This window comes from Asparagus officinalis, chromosome 5 (genome assembly GCF_001876935.1).
Source record: "Asparagus officinalis chromosome 5, Aspof.V1, whole genome shotgun sequence".
In the NCBI taxonomy this organism is placed as follows: domain Eukaryota; kingdom Viridiplantae; phylum Streptophyta; class Magnoliopsida; order Asparagales; family Asparagaceae; genus Asparagus; species Asparagus officinalis.
The window spans coordinates 79083945-79103017 of record NC_033798.1 but is presented as its reverse complement, the minus strand read 5'-3'; the positions used below and the strand labels follow the sequence as shown (position 1 = coordinate 79103017).

The window sequence follows — 19073 nt, the reverse complement described above, 5'->3', positions numbered from 1 at the left end:
GTTGTAGCGGTAGAAGAACAGCGGGGAAACCACGGATCAACAGATCTAGGGTTTCATAGATTAGGAATCGGAATAAGAAAGAGGAGAGGTGTCAGAAATCTCGCCCAATTCCTCTCAAATGGAACGGATTTGGATTTCCTAAAATATCAACTGTTTGAGCCACTTTATAGATTAGTAATTCTATAAAAAAAATTGAACCAAACTCAATATTAGGATTCATTTGGAATCCATTAATTACAAAAACGCCATTGTCAGGTTCAAATATCATTCCTATTTCATAAAATTAGTGAAACAAACAGGCCCTATATGTCGCTATATTTTGGTGTGACCCACTATATATTTTCTTAGGTGATTCGCTGCATATATATTTTTAAATCAATATTCAAAACTAATACGACGGCACGGCGCGAATCAATTTTATTTTACTCGCATGTACGTGACAAACAGTTGAACGGTCAGATAGGAAGATCAACATAAATGCAGTGTTCTGTTCCCCGGAATCGCAAACCCCCTAGCGATAAGCAAGACGCGCGCCTGCAGCCCAAAAAAAAAAAAAGGAAGAAAAAAAAAGATAGAAGAGACCGAGAGAGCGAGCCTGGGTGTGCCAGCTGCCTCGGCCAGCGCCCACGTATCGGCAACGGCTGGCGATCGCGGGAGCGGCGATCAGCTCTGCGCCCGTCGTGATCCCTCCGCTTGTTGTCGGCCTCGCCTTCGCCTTTCCCTTCGGAATCTATTTTGCGGGTTTTCTCTGCACTGATAAAGTGATGAGGGCTCTTCTCTCCCACCCATCTCCTGTTGTGGTCGTCGTCAATGGCGATAGCCAAGAAGAGGAGGAGGAGGAGGATCATCGTGAGATTGATATTTGGCCTCCGACGATTATGGTAGAAGATGAGGAGATGCTGAATGAACAAGATGAATTGGGAATTGCGGTTAGTAATCTTTCTTGATTAGTAGGGTTAATTACCCTGTTGATCTTCTTGTTGAATTATTATTTTCGTTGAAGTATGTTGCTGTGGGGATGATGGAGATTTGCTCGTACAACCTTGGGGGCAGAGTTAGTGCCAACGTCATTTTCTTAACGTAATTGCACGACGTGGGATTTACGGAATGTGCAGTAGATAATGCTTAAAGTGAAATCATCTCTTTTTCACATCATATTACTTGTGAAATTCTGGAGGACAAAAAAAAAACACATTGGCAGCAAGTGAGTAAGTGACTCATTCTGAGCCCTAAGCCGATTGCGAAAATATGGGTAGAAAGGCCTAGGTGATAAATTAATTGTTTAAGGTCCAATCAGCAAGTTTATTGTTGAAGGTCCATTCTGATGTAGCAAACTCTATCCCGTACCCGTTGTTAGGTTGAGCGCCCTGTCAATGCGCTCTGCGCTAGCAACAATATTTTTCTAAATTCGCTTTATGTTAATTTGAAGTTCATGGCGAGTTGGAATTTGAACTTGAATTCCCATTTGAATTGCTTATGATTTGACTCCATATTAAAGGTTACTTCCAATGTGTGGAAAGCCCACAAAGTTTTACTGAGGGTTGAGGTTGACGAATATACTTTATACTCTTTTAACATTAATGACATCAATAAATTTGGGGGATATATACTAGTTCCTCAATTGTCATAATAATTAAGATGAGGACATGAGTAGGCTGATGTGCTTTAGTGTTTATGAGGGTAGTACTCCCTATCGAGGTGTTCCTTATTTTGTTTTCAACTGTTTGAGTATGACATGTAAAAATAAAAATTCATGTTAACAAAAAATACATTGTCACTTTAGACTGATAAAGTCATCTTGAAATCTTGAAGCAATTTTACATTACTTCTTCGGTTTGAAGAGGGTTGCCACGACAATTCCGAGAACTTTAGCTGAAACTGAAAGAGTCAAATCCAACAATCTAAATAGGATGTCTATCGTTTCTGAAGCATAATGTGTCCTCTTCTTCTGAGGAGGGCCTATGACATAAGTCACCTGTTTTGACTATAGAAAAGCTTAGTTTGAATTGCAATGAATGATCAGGATATGAATATCTTGTGATTACTCATTGTGCTTATAAAACAACAGTAGGAAAGCAAGATAAGAGTAGAGTTAATCCAATATTTCTCTCAATACAAGAAGGGCTGAGCAAACAAAAATTTACGGTCATAGAAAGATGAGGTTGTTGTAATGCTTGATATGAGAGAAGTAATCTTTTGGAAGTCATGATCTCCTTATATCATTTGTCTTCCTCCAACATCTAATTAAGAAATCCTCTAATTTTGCTACAAGAAAAAGTGTGTTAAAAAAAATGTAGGAGCATGAGGAGAAAACATTTTGTTTAGTAAAAATTTATATAGGCTTTGTACAATGCGTATGTAAAGGAAATAAGAACTTATATATGAGTGTCATGCCAATTATATTACAAGTTCCCACACTAGTTGCTACTACTTTATGTGAAGATGTGGGGGCCACAACCCACGTGAGGAGAAAAACAAAACCGCGTGAAGATGTTTTGCAATGGCCGGCCCACCCGATTCAACCTTCACCCGTACATATGCAGCTTATAAATATCAAAGTTTAATTGCTAGGGTTTTGTGCCAAGTGAGGGGGTTCTTGTTGTGCGGCAGCAAAAGAAAAGGCAGGAGTGTGGCGGCTGCAAATTGGCGTGCGAAGGAAGAAATTAGAGAAGAAAAAGTCGGCTCATTTTTCTTGGCAGCGAACGGAACTGCAGAAGAAAAGAAGCCACTGTTTTTAGTTTTTTGTGTATCCTTTGAGAGATTTTGTAAGAGGGATTTGAGAGTTTGTTTGAGAGGGTTTAGATTGTAAGATTGTAAACCCCAGTTGTATTCTCTCCCTCTAATAGTAGATCTCCCCCCTCCTTGCCCCGTGGACGTAGGTTATTTGCCGAACCACGTAAAAGTTGTGTTCTTGTCGTGATTTGTAATAGCTTGTAGGATCCCTCGACAGGTCAGTCCTAGAACTGATGAGAGGAAGAGCCGATATCTCACTTGGTTGAGATATCCGCTTCAGATTCTTGTTTCCTTAGTGAGACGGGAATTCTTATTGATCTAATCTCTCTTGTTGTGCTGCCGAAGTGCTGTTAAAATTTTCGCTGCGCACAACAAGTGGTATCAGAGCTCCGGGTTGGACTTGGGAGCTTGTTTGAAGGATTCGCTGAAGGATTCCTATTTGAAGATTAGATAGACAACATGGGTGAAACAAGCACATCGGGATCGTCTTTTACGAAGACGATACATAGTTTGAGCATCAATAATATGAAGATTGATATTCCGAAGTTCGACGGCAAGATCAATTTCGGTTTGTGGAGGTGTCAGGTTATGGATGCCTTGGACGCTCAGAATTTAGAGGAGACTCTTGAGTTACAAGAGAAACATGTCGATATGGAAGCTAAGGTTTGGAAGAAGATGAATAGTAGGGTGTGTGGAGTTATTCGGTCATGCTTGACGCCGGATCTTATTTATGACGTGATGAACGAGACGTCGGCGAAGAAGATGTGGGAAACACTAAATGAAAAGTATCTTACTAAGAGCATTGAGAATCGGCTTCACTTGAAGAAGAGGTTTTACCAGTTCAAGATGAAGAGGGGAGTTTCCATTAGGGAGCATGTTAACAACTTCACAAAGCTACTTTCAGACATGGCCAATGTGGATATCATGGTTGAGGATGAAGACAAGGCGATGCTACTATTGTGTTCGTTGCCTGAGGATGATTATGGTACTTTTGTCCTAACTATGATTAATGGAAGAACTACTGTTAGTTATAAGGAGGTGACCTCAGCGTTGGTGAATTATGAGTTGAGGAAGAGTGTTGATGAGTCCTCCGAGAAGGCATCGGGAGATGCATTAGTAGTTCAAGGTCGTGGTTCAAACCGAAGCAGGAGGTCGCAGTCTAGAGGTGCACATCGTGGGATTCGTAGGAATCAGTGTGCCTTTTGTAAAGAGGATGGACATTGGAAAGCTGAATGCCCAAAGTTAGATCGAGCAGAGAAGAATAAGGGGAAAGCTGTACAAGCTCCAGAGGTGAATGTTGTCAAGACTAGTGGCAACAATTCAGATTCGGATTCTTCAGGCTATTCTGTTATCAAGACTAGTGGTAACAATTCAGATTCAGATTCTTCAGGCTATTCTTTATCCTCACTATCGTCAGTTTGTGTTGCCAACTCTATAGAGTGGATGTTGGATTCGGGTGCTTCATACCACGTTTGCCCTAGGAGGGATTGGTTCTCCAGCTTTCAGAAGTTGGAAAGAGAGGATGTTGTGCTCATGGGTAATGGACATGCATGCTCTATTGGTGGTATTGGTACCGTTCGTATTCGGATGTATGACGGAGTGATTCAGGAGTTAGAAGAAGTGAGGTTCGTTCCGCAGTTGTCGAAGAACATCATTTCACTAGGAGCTTTGGTGGCATCTGGCTATAAAGTGACCTTGATGGATGAATGTTTGAAGGTCACATTAGGGTCCATGATTGTGATGAAGGGCGTCAGAAGGAGCAATTTGTATTATTTTCTTGGAAGCACGACGATTGATAGGGAGATGACGACTTCATCTGATTCGGCTAGATTGTGGCGTTGTTTGATGCTAGGTTATTTGATTGGTAATGCCGTGTATGGGTTATTGAGGAGTGCTTTGACCTGCAGTTTGAAGTTCTGTGAACCCATTAATATGAGCAAGAAGACCGAGGTGAAGTTTGGCACTTCTATCCATCATTCGAGGGGTCTTCTGAGGGGTGTTCATTCAGGCATTCGGGAACCTTCCAAGAGAGCATCATTGGGAGGTAATAGGTATGTGGTTTCCACAGTTGGGGATTACTCTAGGCATTGGTGGGTTGCAACCAAGTCCCGTTTGTGTGAAGTCCTAGAAGCCCGCAACAAATGGAGGAAGTGTATTGGCAGAAAGGTGAAGGTACTTCAGTCTGATGTTAGAAGGAGGTACAAGAGGGACCTATGTTTGCATTCGTACCGAGCTCACGGCAATTGGAGACACTTCATTGGTGTGGAAACTTTGAGGCGACGTGATGAGATGGCAGATTTAGGGAGCTGTTCCTTTCTGGAGGAGGATAGGCATTTGATGTCGAGCATTGGCATTGGTGTGCGGGCTACGACATGTTTGAGCCGTCTTATGTATAGGTTGCCGACTGCTGCATGTAGAGATTTTGGATCTGGTGGAGCTGCTTCAGATTTTGGGTTGCGTCGGATGTTTGGCTACCCAGCATTTGGTCACATCGTGGATGTGAGATTTGATCCGATAGCACATTTGGGATTCAGAGGCGTGTTTGATTATCAGGTTTTGGCTTCAGATTTTGTTCTGAGCAGGTATGTCACGTTTAACTCTCGGCAGGTGGAGAGTGGTGATCAGATCTTTGGGATATCGCAGCGGGTGGAGAGTGATGCTACTCCACGTTGGGTGGAGACTCCAGATCATACTGTATCATTTGGGATTCCAGCTGAGGTGACACAGATTGGGGATCATTTGGATTTGGATACAGATGATGAGTTGGATTCGATTGCAGCTGATGGACTTAATTTGGATACGGTCATTGGTTCACCTCAGATGGAGGTGTTTGATTTGTCTCAATTTGGAGCTATTGGGAGTGCTATCAGTTGCAGGTCGTTTGGTGATATTGAAGAAGAGTTGCAGACTTTTCTATTTGATTGAGGGCCTTTGGAGGCCATTTGGGTGAACTACGTTCGGCTTGATTCCTTGGGCAAGAGGATACGTAAGCAGTCTTTATGATGCAGCTGATTTGGTGAGCGACATCGACATTTGGGGTGAGTGTTTGCACTCCCATTTGGGTCTCAGCAAGTGAGGTTTTATATTATTATTGTTTTGACAGCACTTATAAATATCAAAGTTTAATTGCTAGGGTTTTGTGCCAAGTGAGGGGGTTCTTGTTGTGCGGCAGCAAAAGAAAAGGCAGGAGTGTGGCGGCTGCAAATTGGCGTGCGAAGGAGGAAATTAGAGAAGAAAAAGTCGGCTCATTTTTCTTGGCAGCGAACGGAACTGCAGAAGAAAAGAAGCCGCTGTTTTTAGTTTTTTGTGTATCCTTTGAGAGATTTTGTAAGAGGGATTTGAGAATTTGTTTGAGAGGGTTTAGATTGTGAGATTGTAAACCCCAGTTGTATTCTCTCCCTCTAATAGTAGATCTCCCCCCTCCTTGCCCCGTGGACGTAGGCTATTTGCCGAACCACGTAAAAGTTGTGTTCTTGTCGTGATTTGTAATAGCTTGTAGGATCCCTCGACAGGTCAGTCCTAGAACTGATGAGAGGAAGAGCCGATATCTCACTTGGTTGAGATATCCGCTTCAAATTCTTGTTTCCTTGGTGAGACGGGAATTCTTATTGATCTAATCTCTCTTGTTGTGCTGCCGAAGTGCTGCCGAAATTTCCGCTGCGCACAACACTTTACGCATACAAAAAACCATGTTCACATAACTTGAACGAAAATTACTCATGCAGTACTTTTTCTTAAATAGTACAATGCAAGCAAGTATCGTCGGTTTTCTCAATGCAAAAGAATTCGTAATGACGTAATGAGTTTTTTTAAATCTGATTTTGTATGCTATGGAGCTTTTATAGTCTGTGAAGTCGTATATAAATCTTATATTTGCAGCCAGAGCTGATTGTTTCTTCATTAAATAATCAGAAAATGTGGAAGTTCTTCCTACTGATATATGCATACATGTGCACACACTCATGTCTTTATAAATTCTGGTGTTGATGATACTATGGAATACCCTCCCAATAAGGATCAATCAGTATTTAAATTTAAAATAAGCTGAATTTCGTCAAAGTCAAGAATTTTGATTCATTCAGGAACTTTAAAATTGATCCAATTACACATTTTTAAATTGATCCACTGTGAAATTGATCCAATGTTCACCATAAGCAAATTACCCTGCAATTCAAGCAGCATCATATAATAGCGGAGAGCCAAATGAGGGTCTGCGAGCCCTTGCATGAAGGTGTGACTGCAGGTTTTGGCAACAGTTAATGTTTTCACAGATTTGGAACCATCTACAGTTTTGTTGTCTCGGGATTCTTCTTCAAGCAGTAATTGTTTGCTGAAATTTCAGCACAGCAGATCTGATTACAGAGCAAAGGAGTTGTCTGGAATTTTTGTTTGCTCAGCCCAAATCTGTGGAAAACATGAACTGTTACCAAACGCTGTGGTTAAATTCAATCAGTCATTCTTTGTCCACTGTTCCGTTATTAATCCAAACATAGTTGAGACAGTTATTGGTTGTACCTGAAAGAAAGCTTATTGGCTGAAAACTGACCTATCCTTGGCTGAAAACTGACCTATCCTCTTTCAGTTCTTGTTCAATGCATTTATTGCTCACGAATTTTATTTGATTTGGTTTCTCAGAATCTGTATTCATACTGAGGCATCGGGCAGTCAATAGGTTCTGTTGTTGTTTTTTGTGTTATTAACATGGGTCCTGTTCTATGCCTGCTGCTTATGAAATTTAGAATGAATGGTTTCTTCATCCTTTGTCAGATCACCTTTCATAAGCATTATCGTAGCTGTGTGTTAGTGTTATCTAGTTGATACTTGGATTGTGTTTTCTGATGCACTGATAGTAAGCTAAAGTTTGAACTTCCCATATGCAGGAATCTAAAATGGTAGTGGAAGAAGAGGCGTCAAAGAAACAAAACGAGAGTGTAGAGAAAAGACAACTGGAAATGCAGAGTGATGAGACAGATGCAGTAACTATCGAGCATGGGATTGAGATGAGGCTGCCGACCATTAACATAGACATCACAAGAGATGAAGGTAACATGGAAGAAGATACGATCAGGTTCATGAATGCATCTTCCCTCAATGACCGGAAAGATATAATACAAGATAGTGGATTGGAGGAAGAGGAGAGGCTGATGCAAGATGAAAGGCAGACAGAGGAGAAAGAGCAACAGAGAAATAGAGAAGATAACGAGAAGGGAAGAGAAAATATAAATGAGCAGCAAATTATAGAGAGCTCCGATTACCCATTTTCTGTTGATGTTATTGGTACAGAATCGGGGGAGAAAGTAAATAGGAAGATAGAGAATGAAAAAGGAGACGGAGAAGTGGAGGAGTTTCAGTACATGCTTACGGAAGTTTCTATTGTGACAAGTGATGAAAGCAACAAGGTGACCCAGCAAACTAAATTTGTCGGGTACGAGAAGGAAGCTGAAGTTGATACAGTAAATCAAATAAAGCTGATGCTAGAAGGAAGATCAAAGGGAATGGAAGATACGGTTACTGATACGCCTCCTCTTGTCCTTGAGACTGAAGGATATCTCACAGCTACTGATCGTCCTCTTGCTTCTGTTCCTGAAGACCGGGATTTATACTCCAAACGGTCTGATTTAAGCTCAGAGCATGCATTTTTAGGCACGAGCTACAAAGTTAGAGGTGATGTTGAACCAATAGAAATTGACAGGGGAGTAATGGGAGAAGAGAGTGTAGAAAAAGATAGAAGCACTGCTATCCTCAATAGAGGGACTGACATGATAACGGCTTATGATTCCGTTGTTGTGGCTCCTTCAGAGAATGAGAGGGAGGTAGCACTATGGAGCAGGAGCACAGAATATGCCTCTGCAGTTCAGGATCATTCTTTGGACATGACAGATGCCGAGTGCGGACCAGCAAAGATAGTTATTGAGACTGCTGAAGTGAAGGAAGATGATGATGATGAGGTTAGTGATTTGTCTTAGGTTAAGTTTCAGAAAATCACCAAAAATTCTGCCATGTTTGAGACAAACCCCTTAACTATCTTAATTCCATAAAAACAGCCTAGAACTTTTAAGGGGTTTTGCATCTAACCCTCCTGAACTTCTTTTATTCCGCTATACGCCTTGAAGATTTTTCACTTTGACCCCCACCGCCAAATCTAATGTGACATGTGCCGAACAAGTGACTAAAGGTGAAAACGACCCTTAGCCGTCAAAAATTTGATGGAAATAACAAAAAGGTTAAAGGGTGATCGTCTGTGGGCTGGGAGTACCTTATGTTCTTCTTTTTTTTGGTTCCCCAGGGGGTGGGGGGTGTTAAAGTGAAAAATCTTTAAGGGGTTTAGTAGAATGAAAGTGCGGGGGTAAACGCAAAACCTTCAAAGTTCAGATGGGTTTTGCGGAATAAAAATGGTTTAACAGGGTTATCTCAAAAATCACTAAAGATAAGCAGGGCTTGCGAAATTCACCCCTTTTCTTATTCTTGTAGTTTCCAATTATTCTCATAGTAATGCTTCCCATTAAATTAGAACTTCCAAAATTCCGAGACTACATAAAAAAGTTCTAACATGAAACGTTTTACTTTCTCTGTTGTTGGGTATGAGAAGGGAACAGTAGCGGATGAAATGAAACAAACAGAGGTGACGTTAGGAGGAAGGTCAGAGGATGTCTCTGCTCTTGTTCTTGAGACCAAGGAACTTCTCACAGATGTTGATCATTCTCTGGCCGCTATTCCTGAAGAGAAGGCATTGTCTACCGATAGCTACGAAGATGGAGGTATTTTTAAACCAATACAAGTAGAGGGAGGAGTAACGGGAGAGGAGAATGTCGGAAATGATAGAAGTCCCGCTCTTTCCAATGGCGAGGATCATGTGATAACTGCTTATGATTACTTCGTTGGTTTGGCCCCTTTGAAGAGTGAGAGGGGGATTGTAGTACCAAGCATGAGTACAGAATATGCATCTGCAGTTGCGGATCATTCTTTAGATGCGATTTACACCGAGAGTGGATCAGCAAAGATGATTGTTGGGGCTGCTGTGGTGAAGGAATCTGATGATGAGGTTAGTTCTTTTTCTGAGAGAGTAAATTTCGCAACCAATTCCGAGAGGTTCCCCTAAACTTTAAGAATGTCACTTAAATCCCCTTAAATTTCGCAGAAACTCCCTAAATTTTAGAAAATGTGCATGAAAATCATGTGGGTCTAAATGTCCAAAGTTCCCTTGATGAAAAACCCCCTTTTTCATGTCCTTTTTAAAAAATTTAAAGGTAATTTTTGCAAAACCGCCTCAAGTTTGGTCCACCTTTGACCAAAATGCTTCTGAGTAATTATCAAATTAAATAAAATAATTGGAGATAATTTAAAAAGGCTATTTTGGTCATTTTAACAGTTCATCTAACACCACTAGGGAGTTTGTTGAAAATTTTGAAAATATTTGGTGGTTTTTGACGCTTCCCAAACTTAAGGGTGTCAAGTGACAATTTTAAAGTCTAGGGTACTATCTCAAAATCGGCCAAACCTAAAGGGGTTTTCTGAAATTTACCATTTTCCTTGTTCTTGTAGTATCTAGTTATCCCTTGTTCCTCATGGTACGTAATGCTTCCCATTTCATTCGAACTTAAATATTCCAAAGACTAAACAAAAATTTGTAACACAATACCTTCACTCTTGTTGTTGGGTACTTCTAGGAAGAAACAACAGTCGACAAAGTGAAACCAAAGGAGGTGAAATCAGCAGAAAGATCAAAAGGGATGGTGGATGAAGTCAAGGATATGGCTCCTCTTGTTCTTGAGGAGGCTGAGGACCTTCTCGCGGCTGTTAATCATTCTCTGACTGCCATTCCTGAAGACAGTGTGATACACTCCAAAGGTCACGACTTGGGCTCAGAGAACACATTTTCCACCACGAGCTGCAATGATGGAGTTACTAATAAACCAATACATGTAGAGGGAAGAATAAAAAGAGAAGAGAACGTAGAAATTGATAGAAGTACTTTTATTCTCAATCGTGAGGATCACGTGATAACTGCTTACCATTCCGTTGCTGTGGCCCCTTTGGTGGGTGAGAGTGACATTCCAGTGTCAAGCATGAGTGCAGAGTATGCATCTGCAGTTGAGGATCACTCTTCAGACATGACAGATGCTGAGTCAGGAAATGCAAAGATAATTGTTGAGACTGTCGAAGTGGAGAGATCTGATGATGATGAGGTCAGTTATTTTTCACCATTGCGTTAGAACTTAAAAAGGTTAACAGATACTTTACTTGTACTGGTAAGTATACTCTTGCCGAGTTAAAAGGTTTAACACTCTCTGTTGCCTGGTAGATAATTTTACTTCTGGTGACACATCACACTTGAAATGAAAAACTGGCTCGCCAAAAAGTTGAGAAGTTTACTCCACTACACTGCCACATTCCCAAGATAATAAAAAAAAATCATAAATGAAGGGGCAAAATCTTTAGAGGGCTCTCAATAGACTACAGTATTGCATATAATATAAGGGAGAAAGGTGAGAGTAACACCTGACACATCGTGAATCTTGACGTCAATATATGTAATATGTGCAGTCACATTGATGTCACTATTAGACAAGAGATTGTACGGATATGTTAGTGCTGATATGTTAGTGACAGGTTCACACTCACGGCTCTCTCTCTCCCCCCCTCTCTCTCTCTCTCTCTTTCTCTGATATTCCACATAGAAGGTCATCTTTGGCCTTTTGTGCGCGCGCGTGTGTTTTGTGTGGGTAGATGAGGGGGAGTAATGAATATGCAGAAGGAAGACGGGCAGGATCAAAAAACCTGATCACATTTCATTTTCAAAAACCTGATCACATTTCATTTTCGATGTTGATGTATTTCGGTTAACGAACCGTGGGAAACTGACATTATTGACATTTATCACTTCCAATAGAGCCTTAAATTACTTACTGGGGTTGAAACAACGAAAGAGTTATGTTCTCATACAAACAAAGGGCTTTCATTTAAATTCATCCATTTAAGTCAATAATTATTGAAACTTTTGAGATTCATGTTTCATCAATTGCAGATTATTTACAGCCAGGAGATGATATGGGAGCAGCTACATGCAATGCGAACCATTGTAGGATATAAAGCTGTAGCTTGTTCATCGCTTGTAGAGGAATTGAAGGCTCTGTATCTCTTCACTGGAGTAGAACCTCCTGTTTCTCTCAAGGACACCTCTGATTTGGTAGAGATAGGGGACAAGGTCAAGTTCTTGAAAGCTGTAATCGGAGTCAAATAAACCCATGTTTATTAGGATCTCTACTTGTTTTGTTTACCGGTGCAGTGGAAACTGTAGGCTTTAATTATGGATCTTTATGACACTGAATATGTTCTTTAGAATGGTAATTCTAGCTCACTTGTATATGGTCCTGTTTTTTATTTTATTTTGTTGTTAGGGCCTGTTTGGTTTATGGATTCTATATTTCTCTTATTTCAGCTACTTTCTTGTAAACAGGAGATAGAATGCCACTTGGTTTCAATGTAGGCATATACTTTTTTTTGGCTGGAGGATAGCTGTTGGGCGCAAAGTCACGTCCTTACGTCGACGGAAGCGATATCATTTGAGAGAAAACTCTGGTTTTTGTTTTCACAAAAGCTCAAGTCAACCTCTATATTCCCGTTTCACAAAGGAAACAAGAACAAAAGTGAAATATTTCAACAAAGTGAGATATACATTCTTCCACTAAGCAGTTCTAGGACCGAATGTCGAGGGAACCTATAAGCAATAGCCAACACACAGTCTAATACATGAGATTTACGTGGTTCGGCAAACTTGTCTACGTTCACGGGAGGGGGGTTTCACTATGAGGAGAATACCAAACTTGTATAACTCACAAGCTCTCTCTTTTTCTTCTCTTCTCACTCACTCTTCTCAATCCTCTCCACACCATTTTTTTTTTCTTCCCACTTCTCTCTTCCTCACCTCTCCTATTTATAGGCAAAGAAGAGGGGACAAGAGAGTATGGGTGATCATGGGGGAAGCATGGGTGAGCATGGGGAGCATGGGGGAGCATGGGGGGTTCCATCATCTCTTGTCCCACCATCCCACATTCACAATTCTCCACCTCGTTCATCATTTAATAAACCTCGAATTTTGAACGAACACCAGAAGAACACCACGAACATCACCAGAGAGATCTGAGACACCAAACCTGGAGAAAATCATGTCAAACCAGCTTCACCATTATACCATGGTTGACCGAGATCAAACTAACCGTAGTTCTGTAATTATTCTCCAACATAGTCTCCACATCACCCCATCATCGCCCCGAAGGGCCACGTCCTCTTGGGCAGATTAACACGGGCTGATATGAAGCAAGTCCAAGCAGTGTTGGAACTTGCTACCTGTCACCATCTTGGTCAATATGTCTACGGGATTCTCATTCGTGTGCACCTTCATAAGAGAAATATCACCTTCCTCTATGACATCTCTCACAAAATGATACCTGACGTCGATATGCTTGGTACGAGCATGGTGAACTTGATTCATAGCCAAATGAATCGTTCTGATTATCGCACCACAAGTTCACAGTATGTTGTTCAATCCCCAAATCATATAGAAGACTCCACAACCACAATGTTTCATTCACTCCCTCCGCCATGGCCATGTACTCGGCCTCTGTAGTAGAAAGTATCATTGTAGCCTGTAACATCGATTGCCAACAAACTGGAGCCCCATGTATGTTGAATATATAACCAGTAGTAAATCGTCGTCTATCTAGATCACCCGTGTAATCCGAGTCCACAAACCCGTCAATCTGACATGTATCTCTATCAAAGCACAAACCCGTATCAGTGGTATCCTTCAAGTACCTCAGGACCCACTTCACCACTTCTCAGTGCGCCTTTCCCGGATTCACCATGAACTTGCTGACCACACTAATCGCTTGTGAAATATCTGGGCGTGTACACACCATTGCATACATCAAACTGCCAACTGCACTAGTATAGGGGACACGTTTCATGTGTGTCTTCTCTTCCGCTGTAGTGGGTGATTGTTTACCTGAGAGCCTAAAGTGTGAAGCCAATGGAGTCATCACCGACTTAGCACTTTGTATCCCGAACCTTACGATAACCCGCTCTATGTAGCCCTTCTGACTCAAAGAACAATCACCGATTTACACGCTCTCTTCTAATCTCCATACCCAGTATTTTCCATGCAGCGCTTATGTCCTTCATCTCGAACTCTTTATCAAGTTGAGATTTTAGCCTATCTATCTCCATCCTGCTCTTAGAAGAAATAAGCATGTCATCCACATATAAAAGAAGAGATATAATCACCTCCACGAAAATTCCGAATATAAACACAACAATCATAATCGCTTCGGAAAAAACCATGCTTCAGCATGAAGGAGTCAAATCGCTTGTACCACTACCGAGGAGATTGCTTCAGTCCATAGAGTGACTTCCTCAAGCGACACACATGATTATCCTTGTCCTCAACCTTGTAGCCCTCAGGTTAATGCATATAGATCTCTTCATCCAAGTCTCTGTGCAAGAAGGCCGTTTTAACATCGAGTTGTTCCAGCTCAATATCACCATGAGCAACGATACTCAATAGCACCCAAATAGAAGTGTATTTCACCACCGGAAAAAATATCTCATTATAATTCACACCCTCTTTGTGCAAATCCCTTAGCCACTAGCCTAGCCTTGTACCTTGTACCTGTAAAACCCCATATTTTTTGTTATGAAGATATGTGAATTATTGATGATAAATAATTCTATTGTGGTAAATGACTTAAGGTGTAGATATACTTGATAACAAGTCATTAGAGATGTATGAGTGTATTTTTATAGAGTTTTGTGCATTGGTTTTGGCAAATTAGCAAAAACATGCACGTATCTGGAAATGTGTCTGCTCAATCGACTTATCAGTTGACTTATCAGTCGACTTATGAGTCGACTAATGAGCCGACCTATGAGTCGACTGACGGACTGATTTTGGTTTTTTCTTTTACTTTGCAAGTCTGTTCGGTTTTGTTTCGGGTTTGACCGCTTATATATATATATATTCTTTTACCCGAAACCAACCCCAAACCCATCAGATCTCAGAAAAACCCTAGCCCCTCTCTCTCCCCTCAAACCCTAACTTCATTGTTGGAGATTTTTGGGGAATTTTCGGGGGATTTTGATGCGGCATAAACATGTACCAAAAAGGTTGCAAGTGCACAACCGTGTCAAGTTATAGTATTTAAGATATCGATCCCACGAGGAAGGTATTTTGTAGGAGAAAATATAAAATCGGTTCTTATGTTGTGTGCGTGACAAATAAGATTGATGAGTGAATATGATTGTGAAGAGATTGAGAGAGTGAGTGGTGTGTAAATAGGTGCAAAGTGTAAATGAGAGTGAGTATGAACAATAAGGTGAGAAGGAAAAAATGAATAAAATCAAGAAACAAAATAAAAAATTCAAGAATGAAGAACAAAATTCTAGAATAAAAGAAAATACAAGAAATTAAAGATGGTGGATTCAATTATAGATATGGGTAATCTAAAATTGAACCCACTTCTTAGAAAAGGGTGATTCCCTAGAGGGTTCTAGCCTAAAGGCGAATCAAACAAAATAAAAATAAACAAAAAGAAAAACTAAACCCAAGAGGGTTCTAGCCTCAAGGTGAATAGTATAAGAAATTAAAATCTAACTACAAAATAAATTGCAAAATCTAAACTACAAAATAAAATTACAAGAATTAAATGCAAGAAAATAAATCTACTCTATAAGCATGAAATAAATCTAAGGCAAGAGGGTTCTAGCCTCTTGGCTATTTAACAATTGAATTTATTTTTGTTCTTCTCTAGCCCAACATAGGAGGCCCATATGATTTATTTGATTTTCAAAGATGAAAATCCCCAATCAAAGCTGCAGCCCAATCTTCTTTGATTTTCCAAGGAGTAAAAATTGCAAGTCCGGCCCAAAATGATTTTTGCATCAATCAAGTTCGGTTCCCATTTGAAAAAGCTAACTTTGGTCTCCATTAAAATGCAGCAATCAAGTTTGGAATTAATCCCACACCTGCAAGGTCCGGCCCACACACAGATTCATTTGATTTTCTTTTAAAAATCAAAATCTATTTCTTTGGCCCATTCAAAGGCCAGCTGCAACCGGCCCACTTGATTCAATCTTGGAGCAGCCCATTGGAGTTTCCTATTTTATTTTCAAATGCAATCAAGTCCGGCCTTTTTCTATGTCATTTGATTTTGAAAACGAAAATGAAATCCGGCCCATAACTTCCAAACAAGTCCGGTCTTTGCATCATTTGTGATTAAATGAGCTCCATGGCCCAAATGATCTGCAGCAAAGAAAAAAAAACAAGAAATATCGTCGTCACTTGGGAATTAGTTATATTTTTTTTCATTTGTGATTAAATGAGCTCCATGGCCCAAATGATCTGCAGTCCGGCCCAAACAAGAAAATTCAAATCTTTTTCTTGAGTCTTGAAACAAATCCGGCTCACTTGATTCCTTGCATCCCATGGCATTTGATTCTCTTATTTCTTCATTTACTCAAGGGTCTTTATTGAGAGATAAGATTTTTGGGATTTATTCTTTATTAACCTGCAATTAAAGATAAAAGCAATTATTAGTGCTGTATTTATTCATATAAAATACATAATGAGGGTATAAAATTGTAATAAAATATGATTATTAAATACCCCCACACCTAAACTTTTGCTAGTTCTCTAGCAAAGAAAATCCTAACTCACTTTCGCAGGAATCACGGTTGTATTTAGCGCATACAACAAGCCTTTAAACCCCTAGGTTACCCTAGTGGACGAGTTGTAGTCTCGTGAGGGTTTGCAGTGAATATACCCACAAAATTCGGTCAACTTGCCAAATTAAAGAAGTCAGTAAATAACTAAATTCACTTGATAACTTTTAGATAATCTAATTGGAGCCAGTTATTACTCAAGAAAACATTTTTATATATAACTCTAAGGTATATTTTCAAGAAAATCTTCTCATTGTAGCAATACAAAACCAAGCCAAACTTAGAAATTTAATTTAAAAGTTTTGAAAAGAACATGCTAACTCTTTGTTTTAAATAATTTTCAAGTTGCTTGATTTAAAATATTTTCAATTTTCTTAAATAATTTAATTTAAAAGTTTCTTTCTTGGTGATTTTTTTTCTACTTTAACGGGCTTTCTAAGTGACCATTTAACGAGTTTTGGGCCAATGGATCCCAACCCAAATGGGCTTAGGTCATTAAGTATGAAAATACTCCTTGGGCTTAATTACTCGGCCAGCTTAGGCTTTATAAGATAGAATCACCTTGAATTCAAGAATTTTTTTTAGAAAATTTCAAATTTATCAAATAAATCAATTATTACATAACTCTATTAATTGGGCAAGTGACGATATTTTTATAATTTTTTTTTAAGAAAAAGGGGGAAAAAACAAAAATGTAACTAAAAATATAAAATAAAGAGAAAAAAATAACTAAATCCCACCCCCACACCTAAATTTTGCATTGTCCTCAATGCAAACTCTATGATGCATAAAGTAAAGCAGATAAGAAGTGAAGCACTTACATTTGGTCTGCTGATAAAAATCTGCAATTACCTTTGGTCTGAGGAGGATGAAAAAAAAACTTATTCTTTTTTTTTCTTTTTTTTTCTCTTTTTTTTCTCTCTCTTTTTTTTTCTTTTTTTTCTTTTTTTTTAAACAACTGAACAAGAAACTCTCAAATGAGAGAAGAATAAATTCTTTTTATTATTCTGAAATAAACAAAATAATCAATGTAGAATGAACTATTCAACATGAAGAGTTCATGTTCTACATTAAATCCTACCTTATTGCTAAAAATTCTCCCACAGATTTTAAATAAATTCAACATGATATAATCAACAATGTGCTAAAATTCTAAGCATTCCGGGGTGTTCAATGATTTTTGTGGCAATGGAAGGTAGGTATTATTGGTGTCATGCATATTGGACTCAGATTCTTGATTTGTGAAAGTTTGTTCTCTAACAACCAATTTTCTTTAACAATTTCCTCAACCCCAAGATTTATGGTTGATTTGTAAAAATTTGGTGGTTATTTATTTTCCAAAAATCTTAGTTCATCAAGAAAGAGTTCTTCAAAATTCAGTTCAAAGCAGCAATTGTTTAACACAGTTTCCTTATTTTGACAAACTTGATCTGCTTCTTCTAAAAACTCTAACTCTTCATCAAAAATTTCCTCAAAACTTAAATCACACTCTTCTTCTTCTTCTTCTTCTTCTTCTGATCTTTTCTGAATGAAGTTTATTTCTAGAGGCTGATTATTTGGTTGGTCCCCTGGATTAAAAATGTTGAGATCAGCAGTCAAATTCCCAAAGGACAGTTTCATTTGACCAATTCTACAGTTAATGAGAGCATTAGAAGTGGCTAAGAACGATCGTCCTAAGATGACAGGTGTCTATCCTTTGGGATTGGAAACATGCTGTGTTTCCAAGACTACAAAATCTACTGGAAAAATCAAATCTCCAACCTTAATCAGAACATCCTCTAACTCACCCATGGGGACCTTAACAGATTTATCAGCTAACTGTAAGGTGCATTTGGTTGGGTTCAGTACACCTAGACCCAATTGCTGATAGACTGAATATGGAAGCAAATTGACACTGGCCCCTAAGTCTAAAAGCGCCTTATCAATGTGAGTATTACCAATGATACATGAAATGATGGGGGAACCTGGATCTTTACGTTTCAAAGGTATAGGATTTGACAGCATTTCACTGATATTGGCGGCTAAAAAGACTTTCTTTGGAACATTTATTCGCCTCTTCTTAGTGCACAATTCTTTTAAAAATTTAGCATAAGATGGAATTTGTTCAATTACATCTAAGAGAGGAATATTGACCTTAACCTGCTTGAATGTTTCTAGGATCTTCTCCTCCTGAGGAGAGTGTTTCCTAGACCTGAGTCTATCTGGAAAGGGAGCAACCGGTCTGAATCTATCAAAAGCAGGCTCAGGTTCGGGTTCAGGTTCTTGGTCATCTGAGGGGAGTGATTGTTGAATATATTCATCAGAAGGAGAAGGAGAGGGAATTTGTACAGGATCAAGAGTTTGACTTAGAGGAGTTCTCACTTGATTATCGACCTGTCTACCTGACCGAAGTGAATGGATTGCATTCACTTGAGCTTCATAGGATGAACTGCATCCTGTGTTATTAGGGTTAACCACGGGTTGACTTGGAAATTTTTCTCTCTCTCTTTCACTCACGGCACTAGCTAGTTGACTAAGTTGGGATTCTAATCTAGCTATAGCTTGAGTGTTGGAGTTGAGCATTTGTCCGGTTGATTGCATAAAGGAATTCAGCGTGCTAGACGTTTGAGTCAACATATTCGTGG

The 19073-nt window shown here is 39.5% G+C and overlaps 1 protein-coding gene across 1 annotated transcript; it reads left to right on the top strand.

Annotated features, from left to right (window-relative positions):
• Positions 671-12081, top strand: LOC109844042. The gene is made up of 5 exons (XM_020413048.1): positions 671-929; positions 7614-8681; positions 9323-9775; positions 10401-10919; positions 11759-12081. Exons 1-5 carry the CDS (start codon positions 765-767, stop codon positions 11972-11974), a joined length of 2421 nt encoding a protein of 806 aa, XP_020268637.1. The 5' UTR covers positions 671-764; the 3' UTR covers positions 11975-12081.